This window comes from Megalopta genalis, unplaced genomic scaffold, assembly GCF_051020955.1.
Source record: "Megalopta genalis isolate 19385.01 unplaced genomic scaffold, iyMegGena1_principal scaffold0037, whole genome shotgun sequence".
Classification (NCBI taxonomy): domain Eukaryota; kingdom Metazoa; phylum Arthropoda; class Insecta; order Hymenoptera; family Halictidae; genus Megalopta; species Megalopta genalis.
Genome location: NW_027476106.1, coordinates 1,207,874 through 1,222,582, shown reverse-complemented (window position 1 = coordinate 1,222,582; position 14,709 = coordinate 1,207,874). Strand labels below are relative to the sequence as shown.

Here is a 14,709-nt window from a genome sequence, read left to right as displayed (position 1 = left end):
ACGCTGGACATATTGTGTATATATATATATATATATATGTATACTTCTATTGCTTTATTTGGTATTTAAGTATGAATTTGAATTTTACACATTTTGTATATAATGTTTTACAACTTTCTTTTACGTTTGCTACAAAATGTTTCGGTAGAAAAACACGCGTTACCTTTTTTTTTCTTATTGCATATGTCTCTTGTAGTTGTTTCAACAATATTTGTACAAACTTACAACAGTATTGCTAAAAAGATTACTCGTTATAAAAATATTAATATTACGTCATAAAGGATATTTTCTTATCTTTCTAACTTGCAATAGATCATTTCATATCGTAGAAAGTAACGTTGATATCACATGGTTCGCAAAATCTTCTAAAAAAAAAATTTGACATCCTTGGTATCCTTACACATTTTACAGACGTTGGTTCAAGACGATGAACGAAAATAATATTTGCAATATCACAAAGTCGGTTTATCACAAGGTATTTCGGCGAACTAAAGGGTTGAGAAACCGACGACAATTAAACTTACGTGACAGTCGATTTGCAGAAGATTATTTTAAATAATACTGGTATCAAACTTTGGATAAAACTCTAGATCATCATTAAGTATTATAATTGTTGTACACATTAATGATATATAAATTGGATTATCTATGATTTCGTAGACTTAATTCTAATCCAAATGCTGGCACTAATTGCACCACGACATTATCCGTATTCACTCTGGGCGAAGCAAGTTTTTTTTTTCTAAGACTTCAATTTATAGATATTGTATCCATTTTAATTCCGAACCATTTTCCGTGAGCAAGTTTTATACAATTTTCTGATGAGTATTAATAGCTGCTGCGTCTCTCAATTATACATATATACCTTAAACGAACATTCGAATTTTCAGTGACGTTCAAAACAATTTAATATTATATCAATATCATCATCGTCAGTCTTTTTTAGCAGCTAGCTCTTGAACTAAACTCTTGACAAAAAAAAAAGTGAGAAAAGAATCCTACGCGAACAGTATTCTTCGAATGTGCTTTAACAGAGACAAGATTCCATATAATGATATAATTCTAACTAGTCAACAATCGTCATAAATATTTAACTTGAAAATCATTTATATTTTGATATTTGGAAGACACAAAGTGCGTGTTTTTGTTGAACATTGTATACTCCATTCCACGGAGATATCTCTCTTCATATATCTATATCTATATAAATCCTTTACAATTATTTTTATATCTAGTCTTAATTTCAATAAGGCCATTTGTGCAACTTGTGCAGTTAGGATACCATAAAATTGTCATACGATCGACAACGAATTGCTATCCTACGCAATTGATTCAAGTTTTAACGCAACTTTTACCCAAAAGAAAAAAAGGATCATTAATTAACAATCGATATTGCTTGTAGTATTTGAAGAGTTAAACTAAAATTAGTGGAAACACTAGATAAATGAAATTCAAATAAAGCGATAATATTCTGCGATATGATTAAGCATGTACTGAAATGCCATGGAAGGAGACGTACCGAATCTCTGCCTCCACAAATGTTTAGCTATTATTCGTTGCCCCAAATTGTGAGTGGTTTCTTGAATTTCTTCGCAGATTTCGACACTGGTTTGCCAGATTGTTTCTGAAAAATGTAAATAATTTTGTGCACAACAATACGCTGTACTCTTCTAGAAACATTACATATTGCACACATACCTAAGTTACTCAGAAGTTTATTTTTACCAGGTGGATCAAATTTCTGCAAATGTTCCACGCTGATCACTTTATACTGCTTTAATTCTTGTAACAGATCATAGTTGCAACAACGAGCTCGATTGTTTGCCACAATGTAACTACCTGGAGCACTGTGTTTTGTAATTTCCTTCAAAGCTTCTTTTACCGTGGTACACTTATCAACCTCCCCGTGAGTTTTATCCATTTTGATTGGCTGAAATAAGTAGAACAAAATTAAAATAATGCTTAATTAAATGTACTTGGCGATACATACCTCTGGAACTGCTGCAACCATATGCAACCACATGCGGATTGGTATAGTGTTTACCTCCGCTATACAGACTATCGTATGAGAATTATTATTGCGCTTCTTAGCACTAGTTACATCAGAAGGATTCTCAGTCATATAACCATTAGGAAATTCATCCACAATTAATATTGCACTTTGACCTCCTAGAACCCAATCCTGCGGATGAGTCTTCACATAATTTTCGGACACCTCGTCGCATCTCTCATATACTTTCTTAACTACGTGTTTCTTTATTTCTAGAAAGGGAGAAAGATATTTAGAACATGGAACGAATCGTACAACGGATCTGATACGCGAGTCCTTGCATACCTAAGTAATTAGCAGTGAGTTCGCTGGGTATCATTTGACACCATCCTAATATCAACTGAAGGCACATTTTCAGATCACATTTGATACCAAAAAAAAACGAATTTTCCCTTATCGACTGTTTTCTAGTACAGCTGGGACAGGACCAGCTGTATTTGTCCACGATTCTTGCTTGATTCCAACCCAGACTTCTACCTTTGCATTCTGGATTCGGGCAGTTAGAATCGGTCCTAATTAAGCTCATTTCCTTCAGCCACCCGCACAGCTCCCCTTCGTGCCCCTGTTGCAACATTGGGCGCACAACAACATCAAAGTATCCCCCTTGATCTCCAAAACGCTCCATGCATTGTCTACAAAAACAAAGATACCTAGTAATAATTAGCACAAAGAAACTGAACAAGAACAACATTATTAACATCTTATATTTTACTCATATTTTAAATTAATGGATTTAGAATGCCTTGGGTTTTTACAGAAAGCAAATATTTTCCGACAAAATTTGATTTCAACGGAATATATATATATCCATTACATAATAGTAAATAAAATACAAACGGACCACGTTTGGTCACACGTGAATGAAACAAACTCCCATTGTGCGTGAGCAGTGGTGGGGGAAAAATCAATACTCTTGCGAGTTAAATATAACTTTCTTATCCTTAATATAACAAAGGTTAAATTATTAGAATTGAAATTAAGATAATTAAATTATTAGACTGGGTCAGAAAAAAAGAAAAAAAAACGGTACACGGTACTGCAAACAGTCAATTAAATAAAAACGAAGAAATTTTTTCAGCATAGCAGAAGCAACAAGTATTATAGGATCGGCACTATTCTAATACGCCGGAGATGCACTATATACCTCGCTTTAACTTTCGTGTTTCTCATTTCTTTTTTATGCAGAACTCGCGTTCGTCCGTCGCTACACAACTCCGTGAAAACAAATAGAAGCCTATAACATTTTTTTAAACAAACTAAAATGTAAACAAAAATAGAGGAAACCAACAAGGAACCACAAAAAAGACCCGGGAGCAACGTCGATGTTACGCATCCATCGCGCAGCGACTTGTACGGACGTCGAAATATGCACTAACCACATTCCGATACATTCCGCGCTCCGTCGGTAAAGAGGAGAAAATAAATCAGTGGGCAGATTTAGTTTTCCTTTTCGTTAATAAAATCGAACAGGTTTATATATATATATATATATATATATATATATATATATATATAATATTATATAATAATAATGTATGTGTATATATAATAATAATATATTATATATATATACAGGATATAGAAATAATATTTAAGAAAAGGATAATATGGATTAATCACTTCGGTGTATTCGGATTTCTATTGTTCGGTTAACTCGAAGGAGAGAGAGCTTCGATTGAAATAAAGTCACCGTCGATTAAATACTTTGTATTTCCTCTTTGTTTTTATTATGAACATGTTTTACAAAGCAAAATTGTGTAATGGTGGTAATGGGTGGATGTCGGTGGAGGCTGGAAACTATAGAATTCGGTGTTGGTGGGCCACAATTTAACAAGACTCTCAGAAAAGTGAGTGCGCGGACAAAGGGGGGGCATCGGCACAGTAATATAAAAAGTACTCTCCAAGAGACAGCATGTAGGATTAGGCCGGCACATTCATTCACCACTTGTTCCGAGACACGCACGCAAAATACACATCGCATCGTTCATATGTATGCATTTAAAACAATGAACATACGAATATACCCATTTCCCTTTCGCAAATCCCGTTAAAACTCCACCCGGTATATTTATTCGGTTTTCACACGTGTCCATTACTCAATCTATGCTTTTTTTTGTCGGAGATGTCTAGCACAATATATATAAGAACTGATCAATTTTTGTACACTTGTGTTTCACAGTTACACCTTTTGATCGATTCGTTATTTTCTCGTTATTCAAAGAAAAATAAACTCTCTCTCTCTCTTTTTTTTTCTCTTCACGCGTACGATTATTGCTACCTTCGTCTTGATATATTACACGAGATACATCGGGTGTGTTACTTCGGTCGTACAATACAAAAACACATGCTCCAACGAATGAATGTACCACATCGCGACGACGCTGTTCAAACAATGCTTTTCATCTTTTTCTTTTTTTTCGAGGATTCGTAACTTCGAGCGAACGATTCTCCGTCAGCCGAATACATGCGAGCTCTGTAAAGTACCTTTTTAATTTTCTAGACGCCCGAAAGAATGAATTTACAGATTCAGTATTCGGCTGACGAGGATCTATCTGTCAGAAACGCGATGGCTCGAAGTCATAAAAATACCTAAATTATGTACGCGTCGAACAGCGTGATCGAGATTTCTAATTTCGGTCGCTACAACACGCCCTAAAATTTCGCGGATAAGTAACGAAGGTAGCACGACAAGCCACCTAGAACGAAACCTGTCCAATTCACACATGCGGTGCTCGAGACGTAACATCTTGACGAACAAATGAAAACACGGTAAAACATCGCCGCCGTACAGAAGACCGGTCTAGCGTGAAAAAAACGTGACAAGTCAACAAACGTAGCTTCATGCACTTTTCTGCTTTTTCTTTTCTCTCTCTCTCTCTCTTTCTCTCTCTCTCTCTCTTTTCAATGACCGATGATAGAAATCAATTAATCGTGTACAAGGGGTATCCTGAGGTGGAACACAACGGATATCCGCTCTACCTCCGAGTGATACAGTGACTCGTGAACGTTTACACTCAACTCTATTTAATATTTACAAATGAGATCGATTGTTAAAAAGTAATGAGCAATTATTTTGTTCCATATATTTTCTTTTGTTTTATCTCTTTCGTTCGTGTTTTAGTAGTTACGTTCTTAGTTTCGTTTCTTTTCTTTTTCCTCATCATCGTTTAATACATTATGGTGCGTGAATTAGGAAGGCGCAGTCCAAAAATGATGGTTTCACAACGAAAAAATATTATTCAGTCATACCACACCCTGCGAGAGCCGACGAGAATGTGTGAACATGTTAGAATACGGTTTTCTTTTTTTTCTTCTTGTTTTTCATTCCACTAACAAGTAATGGCGACTGGCAGACAAACAGACAGTTTGGCAGGCATGGTGAACATAAAATCAAACATGTACGCGCGACACAAGTAACGTTTTGTCTTTCTCTCCCTATCATACTCTGGCTCTCTCTCTCTCTCTCTCTCTCTCTCTCTCTCGCTCTCTCGCTCTTTCTCTCCCTCTTTCATTCGTATTTTATATCACTCTATTTTCTCTCTCTCTCTCTCTCTCTCGCTCGCTCGTTCTTTCATTCCCTGCACATTATTTTGCTCCTCTCCTCAGCTTCATTACTCTTACATATTCCTTACATTCTATGTCCATGAGGTCCTATAATATTGTAACATAGGCTTTAGTACGCTATATCGTAAGCTATACTAGGATCTACCGCTGCCGCGCCGCCAACTACACGCGGCGCGGCAGTCTTAATTAATATTAGGAATATCGGCAGTGAAATTCCAATGATAGACGCCGCGGCAGGCAGGCAGTCAGTCCAGCAATGTCTGTGGGCACTTGCGCTGCTCCGGTGCATAACAGATTCGAAACTGATCGATCGGGGTGCCCCGCGCGTTAATTTTTTACCATTTTACCGTGGACGAGCGCGCGCGTGGGCGGAACGTCTCGCGTGGATGAATGAATTGAAAAATTAAGTGGGGCACCCCACTGTTCGAACAGGCCGATCTCGGGTCTTTATCCTCTCCGCCATGGCACCATCGTCGTCATCATATTCATCACCATCGCTTCTCGTCGTCATTATTTACTTCTCGGTTCTTGCCAGCTCTCTCGCTCTCTCTCTCTCTCTCTCTCTCTCTCTCTCTCTCTCTGTCTCTTCCTTCTCTTCTCTTCTCTTCTTTTCTCCTCGATTTTCTCGTCCTCCTTCCGTTTCTCTTCGCTCCTTTTTTTCTTCCTTCTCGTTCCTAGCTTTTTTTTTTTTTGAAAAATAATTTCTTTACAATACTTCCTCTTCTTCCTCTTCGTATGCCCGATACCCGCGGCACGGCGGATCACCGGCGTCATCGGTTGTCGCTTGTCGACGAGTCGATCAGAGAGAACGAAAACCAACGTCGAATTGTCCGAAACATAAAACAGTTACTAAGATTACAAATCACAAATGAAATCACAGACTTTCGTTGGTGGTTTGACAGAGGGGAGGGGGCCGCACATTGCAAGTAGAACAACATTGTAGGCGTGTATCATCATCGTCTTCGTCGTCGTAGTAGTAGTAGTAGTTATCATCATCGTCATCATCATCATCGTCATCATCATTATCGTCGTCATCATCATTATCAAGGACAAAAGAATAGGCGTCGCTGTTCAGGGATGTACCGAGTCCTTGTACACCGACACGACTTACTCCCATCCATTCTCCTTGATCATGTGTGCAAGCTCGATTATAAACTTGCCCTCCTTATACTTCTGGCTCGACTCGAATGCATGCTCCTGAAAATTTCAAGGCAACCACTCGCAGGCTGGTCTATCTCGCGGCAGTGTCACGGTGGAAGTTAGCCACCTCTTTTTTGGTTAGCAGAACGTATAAAAACTCACGTATTTCCACCCGAGGGTGGTCTTGCAGCACTCGCAGTAAATATCAGCCACAGCATGAAGGCCGGTGAGCAGAACTCGCTCCTCTGCAGGACCACAGCCCACGTTCACCCTGCAACAACCAGCGTGGATTCAGTAACGATCAGTCATAAAAAAAATAATAATAATAAAAAGAAAAGAAAACAAGAAAATAAGAAAACGCTTGTGTTGTTCGCTCTTGTGAACAAAATTGAACAAAGCTGGACAAAGTTAAACCCATTGACTGCCACGCAAATTTAGCTTGCCCTGGGTGCCACGGTTTTATTTTAAAAATATATAATAATATTTTAGATATATAATATAGATATATAATATAATATATGATATATAATATTTTAGATATATAATATCATTTTATAATTATAATAATATTAAGTTACTGATATAATATCGCAATGGTATTCACAGTATTTTTTTTATTGATAATCAATATGTTCTCTACGCTGTACAGGGTGTTCCAAAAATGTCTCGCAATCTGAAAGTAGGGGATTCCCGAGGTGATTCGAAGCAACTTTTACCTTAGCGAAAATGCGATCCGCGGCTTCGTTTACGAGTTATTAACGAAAAACAGTGACCAATCGGAGGCGAGATTATTTGGCGCGAGACGGCCGAGCCAATGAACGGAACCGGGCTCCAGTGCGCTCGTTGGCTGGGCCGCCGCGCGCCAGCCGAGCTCGCCTCTCATTGGCGCACTGTTTTTCATTAATAACTCGTAAAGGAAGCGTCGGAGAAAGTTTTCGCAAAGAAAAAAGTTGCTTCGAATGACCTTGGGAACCTCCCATTTCCGAATTGCGAGACATTTTCGGGACACCCTTGTATACATTTTTCATTCATCCTTTCTAATATTTCCTAACTAAAATAGCCATTCGTAGCCGATCTAAACTTGCAGCACCCACTACGAGATATGTCTCGTAGCTGGCAGTCGACGGGTTAAAAACAAAACGTTGATCTTTGGGAAGATCAGGCGACAGGGTATACGGCGTATCGAACGCGCTCGCAAATCGTGTACATGATTTCTTGTCAAGACTTTCCGTCGACGCAAAAGACTTCTTTCTTCGTCGTCGTCGTGAAACAAAGAACAACAAGGCAGAGCGTGTAGAACAAAAGGAAGCATCGGTCTTGAATCTCAATATACACCGTGTGTACACCCTGTACAATTCTCTCCGGGTGAAGTGTACGTGTCCTACTTTCCACGCCGATTCTATCTGGGACTGCGAGGGCAGGCATTAGCATACTTACACTGAATTAAAGAGATAGGCACGACCTTGACTGCCCTGGAAGGACTGCAATCAAAAAGGAAACACCGTGTTAGTTAAAGAGTTAGAGTTGCGTGAACAGTGAGAGAGCGGGGGCGTTGGTGGGGGGAGGGACTCGGGGTGTTTGTGTGCACGTGAACGTGCGCTCTCGCGCGCGCGCGCACACACACACGCACACACACACACACAAGAGAGAGCGGCGGAAGAAGCGAATGCGAGAAGTCTGTTCGTTACCTGATCTATCACGGCTCACCTTAGAGATGAGTTCGTCGTGGTTGGCGAGGTGAGCACGGCAGTGAATGCACGAGTAAGTGCGGTGACACGAGGGCAGGTATGCTTGAAAAGTTTTGACCATGATGGCGTGTCCGAGCAAGCAGAGAGATCTCTCCTCTCTCGCCCTTGTCGGTCTTCTTCCTCTTCTTCTTCTTCTTCTTCTTTGTCGACGTCGTCGTTCTCCTCACTCCCTCTGCCGCCAACCCTTGATCACACGCTGTTCCCCTCTATCCACCTCTTCCTCTCTCTCTTGCGCGCGCTCTCTCTCTCTCTCTCTCTCTCTCTCTCTTGCTCTCTCCCTCTCTCCTGTTATTGTTATCAAGTGACGTCGAGACGCTTTTCTCCTCCCGTGTGTGGTGAACGTCTGGCCGTTAACCAGCGACGATTATCGAATTGAATTTCTTCCAATCGCGGGGTGGTTGGTGCAATAGTGGCCCCGTTCACCGCCGCTTCGTACTCCGATCAGCTGTTGAGCTGGTTCAGACAGCGCCGGTTCGGGGACACCTGTGAACCAGAATTTGTTCTCGTTAAAACAAACGGTGGAAATCGGTACGCTGGAAAAATCGGCCTTGAACAAAATCATTGAAAATCTGCCTTGGAGAATATATGATCAGGGGTGTAAATAAACATCATTTTAAAATGGGATCTCGGTAGGCATATTTAGACGTTTAATTACCTTTGCCTGATCGCGTATCATCTGCCTTGGATACACGATAAATATAATAATAAATAATATAGCAATATAAATAATATCCCAAAATTATGGCACTTCCGGGAAATTAAGGGTTCCTGAGGTTATTCGAAGTAACCTTTTCCTTTGCAAAAATTTTCTCCGAGGCATCGTTCGCGAGTTATCAAAGAAAACACGCTGTCCAATTAGAGGCGAGCGTTCGGCTGGCGCGCGGCGGTCGAGTCAATCGGCGGAATTGGGCTCCGCGCGCTCGTTGGCTCGGCCGCCGCGCGCCTACTCGAGCTCGCCGCTCATTGGTCAGCGTTTTTCCTCAATAACTCGTAAACGAAGCCGCGGATTGCATTTTCGCTAAGGAAAAAGTTACCTCAAATGTCCTCAGGAATCCCTCGTTTCCCGGAGGTACCATAATTTTGGGACACCTTGTATAACATATATTCCTGAATTCATATAAACATTCCCCAATCAATTTTCATGTTTCCGAAAATTCTCGGGCATCAAATCCAAGTAGCAAAAAGTTTCAGGTCCCGACCCGTATAATAATATAACCCCCAAGAATAACCCTGACCCGATTTAAACCCGAGATCTCGGGAACCCGCCGACCGCGTCTAAAAATAATACAACCGAGTCCTCGGATAAAAACCGATGAGAACAGCGATCGAGCATTTTCCGACTGTTCCGTAGACCGAGAGCGTCCCTCTCCTAATGGTCACGCTCTTCAGCTGCCTAGTTGTCTCGCGGCGCAACTTAATCGTCGCCTAGTTGGAACGCCCACGACGATCCCTGACACAAACTGTGCGCCGTATCGTCGTCGAGCGATCTAACGATCCCAGAGAGCTCAATCTGATCCGCGCGGGCACGCCGACGGAGGTGACGTCAAGATGGGACACGGCCATTCGTTGCGAAGAGAGCGAGCGAGCCGGCCAAGATAGACGCGTCGCGTCGTCGTTTCGAAATGGTGGATCAGCAATCAACCCTTGTGTGGGCAACAAACCGGGAACCCATTTTCTATTTCCTTCGGTGCGAGCTTCCTTCGCTGGATTAATAATAATAACCAGCTATAACATATATGTACAGGATGTCCCAATAATGTCTCGCAATCCGAAAGTGGCAGATTCCTCGGGTCATTCGAAGCAACTTTTTCCTTTACAAAAATGTTCTCCGAGGCACCGTTAACGAGTTATCAACGAAAGAACAGTGCGCCAATGAGAGGCGAGCTCGGCTGGCGCGAGGCGATCGAGCCAATCAGCGCAACTGGGCCTCGCGCGCTCGTTGGCTCGGCGAGCGCGGCTAGCGCGAGGCAGCCGAGCCAATGAACGGAACCGGGCTTCGCGCGCTGGTTGGTTGGGCCGCCTCGCGTCGGCGCACTGTTCTTTCGTCAATAACTCGTTAACGGTGCCTCGGAGAACATTTTTGTAAAGGAAGAAGCTGCTTCGAATGATCCGAGGAACCCGCCGTTTCCGGATTGCGAGATATTTTTGGGACACCCTGTATATTCACATATATATAATAATGTAGTATTTTATGTATATTATATATATCATAATATGATAATATAATTATAATATTATGGATATTTATATATGTTATTACATTTTTGGGACACCCTGTACAATCGCTGGACCGCGGATCTTTATGCGAAATAAGAAATATGCATTGCATATAAATATGCATATGCCCCCCCCCCTTGCTCTGTTATATCACGACAGAATTCTACGCGTAGATATCGCGATGCAATTTGTCGGGCTTCAATCGCGGCGAAGACGCTGCACGAGTTAATACCGACGGTCACCGGTGACCGACGCGCCGCGCCGCGTCGAATTGCGGCTCGTTTAAAACGGCCGCGGACGAAATTGAACCGTCAACTAGAGAAGAATATTGGCGGAGGTCCGCGCGAGTCGTTCTTGCTACACCGCGCGCCTTTCCGCTGTTTACCCGCTATCGCGTTATACATATACATGTATTTATTCCGCAACTATCAGTCCCGTGTTATTTATAACGGTCTGATTAAATAACGGCGGCGGTCCGTGTATCGAACCGTCCGAGCCCTACCATCGCCGCTACAGAACTGAAAAATCGGCAGATGCGCCGTTGACCGTGCCGCCGACGAGTTACGCACTCACCGAGAAAGAGCGTGCGAGCGAGAGGGGGAGAGAGCGAGAGCAAGAGAAAGAGAGAGAGAGAGAGAGAGAGAGAGAGAGAGAGAGAAAGAGGAGATAACACGCACGGATAATACATCTGTAAAAATCTAAATGCTGCAGCGGGGAATGCGGGGGACAAGACAACGCATGAACGTTTTGAAGCGCAATAGCATCGAATGCATTACTCTCTCTCTTTCTTTCTCTCTCTCTCTCTCTCGCTCGCACGCTCTTTCTCTCTCTCCGTATCGAGCGTCGCCACGTGCTGGCGCGTGTTCAAACAAAGAAAAGAGACAAGGTCTCCATTATGATGCGCTTAAGAGATGGCTTCTTCTTTATAAAGATGGAGGAAGTGCGGGCCAGGCTCTTCTCTTTCACGCCTTCGTCCCGCTGCCCCCACCACCCCACTGCGAGCCGCGGCCTCCGCGCGACTGCGAATCCGCTGCAGAAAGTTGCTTCCTTCGATTCGAACTAGGATCGCGAACAGCTGCCAACGTACGAACATCCAATGAACACTAGAACACCGTTTCTAACGTCTTAGATATGATTCTTTCGTTTGACGCCGGCGTAATAGCTTGAAAATTTTAGATTTAAAGAGAAATTTCGAAGATGGCGATAATATGAATTCCTAAACTTAAGATATGTCGTCCAAGAATTTTCGTACTTAATTCTTAGTTGAATAAACACGATGCTGTAGTCAGTTCGTTGCCTTTTAACGCTCAAGAAATATAGTTCAAATGTTATTTCAGTTTTTTAAAATTACACCAAAGTGATACCATCGGCATACAACGGATAGTTTTTGCACGGCACCAGCGTGGTGCCATCGGACGGCATAGTGTTAAGACACTTTCGACGTAACCTTAGTTCCAACCGAATAAATATCTCTACCAGAAATTTCGAGATTCGGGAAAACGGCATCGACAGCGAAATGTTCGCGAAATATTGATCCCTCGAAAGATGTAAAAACACCAAGTGCAGTCGAGTTCGGTTTGCTCTCCCATCAAAAAATGTCCAACAAGTTAACCTACAAAAAACCTGCGCGTCGATGAACTCGCACGAAAAGAAAGCATCCAGGAGATATTAAACAATTAATCCGTTAATCGGAAAACAATTAATCCCTCGAAGAAGCATTTGCAAATGCCGTCGACGTAAAACCGTTCGAAAAATCTGAGAAGTGTTTTAACACCCCCTCCCAATAATAATTGCTTTCGGACACGGAATAATAATAATAAATTATAGCGGTGTAACGTATCGATTTCAAGGACGCCGCGCTAAGTGTATCATCCTCATTAATATGAATGAAGACGAGACTTTATATAATTGTAATCGTCGAGCGTGTTCTGCATATTCCCCGGAGTCACGTGACACCGTGTGTGTACACAAACAAAGGAGCGCGACAAGGCCTTTGTTTTGATGCGCGGCCGAGGAAAGAACGACGCGCAACGTCGTCGTCGTCACGACGGGAAGATATAGAAACGAGAAGACCGACGATCTCCTGTTGTCCTGTGTTGTGCAGTCGGCAGGCGTTTTTGCCGCTTTAACCTGTTCCTCCGCTCTCCCCCCTCACCCCTCCGTCGCTCCTTTCCACCGGCCGAGTTTGTCGTCGTCTAACCTTTTTGTTTTGCTTTTTTTTTGTTCCGTGGCCGCGGAGAGTTCCCTTTACAGTGTCTGTCTCTCTGTTCCTCCTCTCGTTTTCCTTTCTAACTTCGATCAATCGAAACAATGATCTCGCAGACGACGGCCTCGCGATAACACGGCGCTACTCGACTTTCCAGGCTTACGGCGAACGCACGGAATTAGCGCGCTCTGTGTGACACCTAACCTGACCGCCGTATGTTTCCCGCTGTATTATTTCTGACACGACAGCGAACTGTCCCCGGTCGACTATAAAGGGAACACGGAAGCACGGAACCGCGAAGCCATTGTTCTCTGTAGCCCGCTGTGTTCCTTTTAATTTCAACCCTATTTAAGTTTATTCCATCGCGACACGCGTCAGGCAACGAAAGACGTTTTACGATCGCTTCGGAAACGGTTCGAGGTTAGCAATTCGACCGTAAACCACCATCTTTTCTCAACGACGATGTTTCTCTCGATGTTTCGTGTCTACCGTTCCGCGAATCCAGTTTGCACGACTATTATTTAAACGGCCAAATAAAAAAAGATTTTCGTCCGCCTATATTAACTTCGATAACGGCCACCGGAGAGGGGAGGGGGAGTGGCGCGGGGAGGGGAGAGACGGGACAGCAATCTGTCTGGCAGCGCGGAAGTAACCGCGACGCGCGCATATTGCACATCGTTCGCGAATTATCGCGGCTTATAACCTTTTTACAAGTGGCTTGTAAAGCTAAAAACGACCGATCCGATGCGACGCAGACGGGATCGTGAAGTATAAAAGAGTAGTATGTACTAGTACGTCGGCACGTGATTCTGCGGGTAAACAATGAATATAGCCAAGCACCGGTGAAAAATCTTTCGACGCGGAGATTTCGAGGTTGGGAACCACGGCTCTCTCTCCCGCCCGGTGTCCCGTGTTATTACACGGTTATCTTCTCACATTAATGTTTATAAACAACGACGATGCCGCGGGATTAATTCGTTTAATCGTGCACCAGATAAGAATAGTCTGCGCAACGGAGAAAATCGCACCGCCGCAACACGGCGGCGTTGTTCGACCGCTTTCGCGTTTCGCGAAAAGCGCGCACTTTTATTATTTATTTTCATTTTATTTATTATTATTATTTATTATTATTATTTATTATTTATTATTATTATTATTATTTATTATTATTATTATTATTTACTTATTTCATTTTATTTATTTATATTCAAATCCAATTCGAACAGCGTACGCGGCCACAATTTCCCACGCCGCCATGTTTCGCGCGTTTCTCGCGCGCTGGGCCACCGTGCGCCAGCAGAGCTCATCTCTTATTGGTCAGTGTTTTTTCGTTGATAACTCGTGAACGAAGCCTCGGAGAAAATTTTCGCAAAGGAAAAAGTTGCTTCAAATGACCTCGGGAACCTCCCATTTCCGGATTGCGAGACATTTTCGGGACACCCTGTATATGTAAGGCAGCGGTCAGCATCGGAGACAGCCGGTGTACAACATTGTAACGATAGACTAAAACACGACGATTTAACATTTTTATTTCTAATTGTTTATACATGAAAATTTTTTTAACATATTGCTCACAGCAATGTCGTGTTTGGTATCATTTTAATTGCAAAACTATCAACAATATGTTAAAAAAGAAATCAGTGTTAAAACGTTAAAACGTTAAAAAAGGTTATGTCATTGCATTACGAGTTGTCTTCCGGGAATTCCGAAGTCAAAGCAGCCGCGACGCGTGCCGGCAGCACACGTGTTCACCATCGAGAACATTAGCATAGCGAGAAAATCGA

At 42.4% G+C, this 14,709-nt stretch overlaps 2 protein-coding genes across 6 annotated transcripts in view; both read right to left on the bottom strand.

The window, feature by feature from the left end:
- Window positions 1-25: 25 nt before the first annotated feature.
- On the bottom strand, window positions 26-3,415 carry LOC117221336 (uncharacterized). 3 transcript variants are annotated; one of them, XM_033472219.2, is made up of 5 exons: window positions 3,195-3,415; window positions 2,336-2,700; window positions 1,991-2,262; window positions 1,699-1,930; window positions 26-1,624 (listed from the first exon to the last, which is right to left on the bottom strand). In XM_033472219.2, exons 1-5 carry the CDS (start codon window positions 3,218-3,220, stop codon window positions 1,452-1,454), a joined length of 1,068 nt encoding a protein of 355 aa, XP_033328110.1. In that variant the 5' UTR covers window positions 3,221-3,415; the 3' UTR covers window positions 26-1,451. The 3 variants fall into 3 exon arrangements, with proteins under 3 accessions (XP_033328110.1, XP_033328111.1, XP_033328112.1); XM_033472220.2 differs by having other exon boundaries at window positions 2,336-2,682; window positions 3,195-3,414; XM_033472221.2 differs by lacking the exon at window positions 3,195-3,415 and adding an exon at window positions 2,892-3,157 and having other exon boundaries at window positions 2,336-2,682.
- A 327-nt stretch (window positions 3,416-3,742) lies between these two features.
- Ypel (Yippee-like) overlaps window positions 3,743-14,709 on the bottom strand; it is a 38,533-nt gene continuing 27,566 nt past the window's right edge. For 2 of the 3 annotated variants that reach the window (XM_033472228.2, XM_033472229.2), the window contains 4 exons: window positions 8,462-8,985; window positions 8,192-8,235; window positions 6,917-7,025; window positions 3,743-6,811 (listed from right to left, as the gene is read on the bottom strand). In XM_033472228.2, coding sequence (XP_033328119.1) covers window positions 6,722-6,811; window positions 6,917-7,025; window positions 8,192-8,235; window positions 8,462-8,563 — 345 coding nt within the window. In that variant the 5' untranslated portion in view covers window positions 8,564-8,985 and the 3' untranslated portion in view covers window positions 3,743-6,721. Of the gene's footprint in view, window positions 6,812-6,916; window positions 7,026-8,191; window positions 8,236-8,461; window positions 8,986-9,157; window positions 9,362-14,709 lie in introns of those variants that run through there. The other variant, XM_033472230.2, reaches the window with a different exon arrangement.